Source organism: Nerophis lumbriciformis, linkage group LG27, assembly GCF_033978685.3.
Source record: "Nerophis lumbriciformis linkage group LG27, RoL_Nlum_v2.1, whole genome shotgun sequence".
Taxonomy (NCBI): domain Eukaryota; kingdom Metazoa; phylum Chordata; class Actinopteri; order Syngnathiformes; family Syngnathidae; genus Nerophis; species Nerophis lumbriciformis.
In genome coordinates, this window is record NC_084574.2 from 2,175,481 (window position 1) to 2,180,000 (window position 4,520).

Here is a 4,520-nt window from a genome sequence, read left to right on the forward strand (position 1 = left end):
TGTATAATCTACTGCCTTGTTCAATTGTAAAAAATATTCTGTGCCTAAAATTCACATTTCTATCACAATTATCATACTGTAAACATGGTAAGCTAACTTCATTAAAATTAATAGTCCTGTCAATAGCATGGAATTACAATTCAAATGTAGTTTTTTTGTAAGCCTTTCAAAAGAATTCAAAATATGAAAAATTAATGAAAATTAATTGAAGCCATCAGACACTTGAAAAGTGGCACATCACATCTCTAATGTAATCATTTGAACTTTTCAACAGAAATAGCACTGCAAACATATTAAGGACATACTTCTGTATTTTGGTAGTTATGCTGTCAACATTTAACACGATTTCTTCAACTTGGACTTGAAAGCATAAATAGTATAAACACTTTTAACAGTATGTCGTGCTGTGAAATACAGCCGACAGGATTGCGCACCAAACACGAAGCAAGGCCAAAGCGCATGCATGGTGCAGGAGAACAAAGGACTTCTTTCATTTAAGGTTTGTGATAAACCATCAAACTCATTCGTTAAAAGGACTCTATAGTAATATAAAGCAAATTTTTCTGGACATTATCATGCAAGAAAAGTTTATTTTTGGGACCGCGATCACCGCGTAATGATTTTTAAAGGTTGCATTACAAACATTTAACTGTCCCATGTGATCAGCCAGTGCGATTGGAAATCCATGCTCAATTATTGCCTCCGTAAATAAAACTTCGGCATTTATCACATCCAAAGAATCTGTTTGGGCGACGAAAAACGTTGAAAGTTTTCCACTTGTATCGCTAGCAACGGCATTAGACTTGTGTTTTTTTGTCCCAACGTGGTCTTTTACATCGCTAATTCCTCCGTGTCCGATCGAAAAATCTTGTCTGCACAAGGTGCAATTCGCGTAGTTTTCACCCTTTTTGGAACGGATAATTATTCCCGGATAGGCTTTTGAATATTCTTCACGGAATGACTGCAGTTTTCTTTTCGGTTTAAGACTCGTTTGCGATTTTTCTCCGGCTGATTCCATGATCGTTCGCTCGTTTGGAAACAATGGCAACTGGTGCCTCGTGCTTGGCAGCGGTGCTATAAATAGCCTCGCGCATGGCATTCGGAATGGCTCGATAGGAAGTTACGGGAAGCAGTGTCGATTGTCATTGTTGTTACGCGATTTCGTGAATAAAACTTTTTTTTTTTTTTTTTTTTTTTTAATTAATGAAAAACCGTATTTTTTATCACTGCAACCGTAACCCGGAATAGGTTGATGAAAACCGTACTAATTACGGGAAAACCGGAGTAGTTGGCAGGTATGATATTTAGATGTTGAAAGTTTAAAAAAAACAAAATACTTATTTTAAGCACTTGAATGACTGAAACCCCTTTGGGTCCCTAAGAGTAAAAATATATAATGTATTGGTTTTGAAGAAGTAAAAATTCTAAATGGCCCCCGCATGCTTTCATTTTTTTCAGTGAAAAACCTGGAAAACCCCTGGGTTAAATGACGCCTGGTACTCTCTGCGGCTGAGTAACAAACCCCACTCGCCACGATATTAGGAAATACAAAAGTTGGCCTTGAAAACAAAAGAAATTAAATGTTTATTTTCTGGCAATCTCCTCTTCTTTTTGGACAATCTACAATGAAGCGTGTGAAAACATGATTCTAAGGTTAATAAATACAATCTTTGACTTAAAAAGGAGAATGAGTCTTTCAAACCTCCTTTTAGCACTTTTCTACCAGAGAATGACTTTTTCCTATGTTTGACTGGATAAAGAATATTAATGCAATATTCACATTACAGACTCTTGTTTGTTTGATGAATAAAGAGTGAAAGTGAAAGTGTGTCTACCTGTTAAGTGATTGTTGTAGATCTGGCGCCATCTGCTGGTTAAACATATACTGCACCACTTCAAATGTTCTATTGACTAAGAAGGCGTCTCCAAACCTGAAGTCAATTGGAGTCAAGAAGTCATGTTTTCGTTTTCATCTGGCCGCTCCTCATCTGACTCTTCTTCCTCTTTTTTCATTTCTTCTTCTTCTTCTTCTTCGGCTGCGTCGTTCTTCTCTCCCTTATCCGTCACTTCCAAGCCTTGGTTTGAAACCTTCCTCAGTTTAATATTTGGAAGTTTCTTCAAGTCTCCCGTCCATTCCCTGCATAAAAGAAGACTATTAGGAAACTGTGGCGCCCCCTTCAGGCTCATTAGGAAAACTGTTCACAATTCAAATGGCAGAAAATATAAAACTAATGCATTAAAAAAATATCCTCTGACTTGCCTTGTGTTGACTTTCAATGTTTTCCTCACGGCTAATTTCTATGTAACTAAATAACTTCATGTGAACTCGGGCTGCACGGAAAAAAATCAATTGACAATTCTTATTCTTTGCGGCACGGAAATACATTTCTGATTTTAAAAAATCTGTCATGTCTGTGTAATCATGTTTTGTTTTAAGTCATGTTTTGTTTAGTTATAGGACTCTTTAGTTTCTGTCTTTTCACTCCCTTGTCTTGTTTCCATGATTACCCCATTAGTTTCACCTGTTCCACGTTTGGACTCATTGTGCACTCTTGATTGTCACCATAGCAACCCATTAGTTTTCACCTGTCACGTCACGCACCTGTTTTCGTTAATCATGTCTGTAGTATTTAAGTTCAGTGTTTTTCAGTTTGTCTTGCTGACGACCTACTGTCAGGACTTGGTCCTGGGTGTTTGCTTTTCCGGGATGCAACGGAAAGTTGGCACGGGCGAGACGGGAATGAAGGTACATGATTTATTTATTACCGTATTTTCCGCACTATTAGCCGCACCTAAAAACCACAAATTTACTCAAAAGCTGACAGTGTGGCTTTTAACCCGGTGCGCTTTATATATGGATTAATATTAAGATTCATTTTCATAAAGTTTCGATCTCGCAACTTCGGTAAACAGCCGCCATCTTTTTTCCCGGTAGAACAGGAAGCGCTTCTTCTTCTACGCAAGCAACCGCCAAGGTAAGCACCCGCCCCCATAGAACAGGAAGCGCTTCTTCTTCTACTGTAAGCAACCACCCGCCCGCATAGAAGAAGAAAAAGCACGCGGATATACCGTACGTTTCATTTCCTTTGTGTGTTTACATCTGTAAAGACCACAAAATGACTCCTACTAAGCGTCAGGGATCCGGTTCATGAAAAGACGCAATCTCTCCATCCGCACACGGATTACTATTTCACAGCAACTGATATTCCTGTGAACCGCACTGTGGATACAACGGGAGCACGTACGGTGAATATTCGCACCACAGGGAATGAGAAGTCATCCTTCACTGTGGTTCTAGCTTGCCATGCTAATGGCCAGAAACTTCCACCCATGGTGATATTCAAAAGGAAGACCTTGCCAAAAGAGACCTTTCCAGCCGGCGTCATCATAAAAGCTAACTCGAAGGGATGGATGAAGAAAAGATGAGCGAGTGGTTAAGGTAAGTTTAAGTTTACGCGAAGAGGCCGGGTGGCTTTTTTCACGCAGCTCTGTCCATGTTGATATACGTATGTTTGTGATTGCACATTTGCGTACATTTTGGGAGTGAACAGAGTTGTTAGAATGCTGGTTTTTAATATATTATTAAAGTTTGACTGACCTATCTGACTGTTTTTTTGACATTCCTTTAGCGCAGTTAGATGCGGCTTACAACACCGGGCGGCTTATAGGTGGACAAAGTTTTGAAATATGCCGTTCATTGAAGGCGCGGCTTTTAACCCAGGGCGCCTTATGGTGCGGAAAATACGGTATATCAAAAAAAAGTGCAAACGAAAAGCGCGCACAGTGGCGGAGAATAAACTATGAAACCAAAAGAATATAGCAAAAAAGTACAAACGAAAAACACGCACAGTGGCGGAGAACAAACTATGAAACCAAAAAGACTATAAACATGGAACAAAAACTTACTTGGCTTGGACAAAAATAGTTGCATGAAGAATGGACATGGAAAGAAGTATCAGGCATGGACAGAGCATACATGTGGTGAGGTCGTCAGAAAGACAAACTGAAAAACACTGAACTTAAATACTACAGACATGATTAACGAAAACAGGTGCGTGACGTGACAGGTGAAAACTAATGGGTTGCTATGGTGACAATCAAGAGTGCACAATGAGTCCAAACGTGTAACAGGTGAAACTAATGGGTAATCATGCAAACAAGACAAGGGAGTGAAAAGCCAGAAACTAAACAAAACATGACTTAAAACAAAACATGATTACACAGACATGACAAAATCGGATTTAAAAAATGTTGTTTTTTTACCTTTGATAAAGAATCAACCTCACTATTTGAGGACAACTGACTTACATACGCACGCTCATGGCAAATTATAAATGATCAAATAAAAGAAAAAATTCAATTGTGCACAAATTGAAAATTGGACAAAAAAAAGATTCCTTATCTGATTTGTTCTGTTTTATATTGAATAATGAATGATGATGATTAGATCTCACCAATTGGTCAACAAAAATATCAACTATCAATTCATCACTAAACAACTATAAACTATTAATAGCAAA

General features: G+C 38.3%; 1 protein-coding gene across 1 annotated transcript in view; it reads right to left on the reverse strand.

Moving 5' to 3' along the window:
* Window positions 1-1,569: 1,569 nt before the first annotated feature.
* tma16 (translation machinery associated 16 homolog) overlaps window positions 1,570-4,520 on the reverse strand; it is a 12,761-nt gene continuing 9,810 nt past the window's right edge. Inside the window, exon 9 of the mRNA XM_072916346.1 lies at window positions 1,570-2,137. Within this exon, the coding sequence (XP_072772447.1) occupies window positions 1,948-2,137 (190 nt within the window). The 3' untranslated portion in view covers window positions 1,570-1,947. The remainder of the gene's footprint in view (window positions 2,138-4,520) is intronic.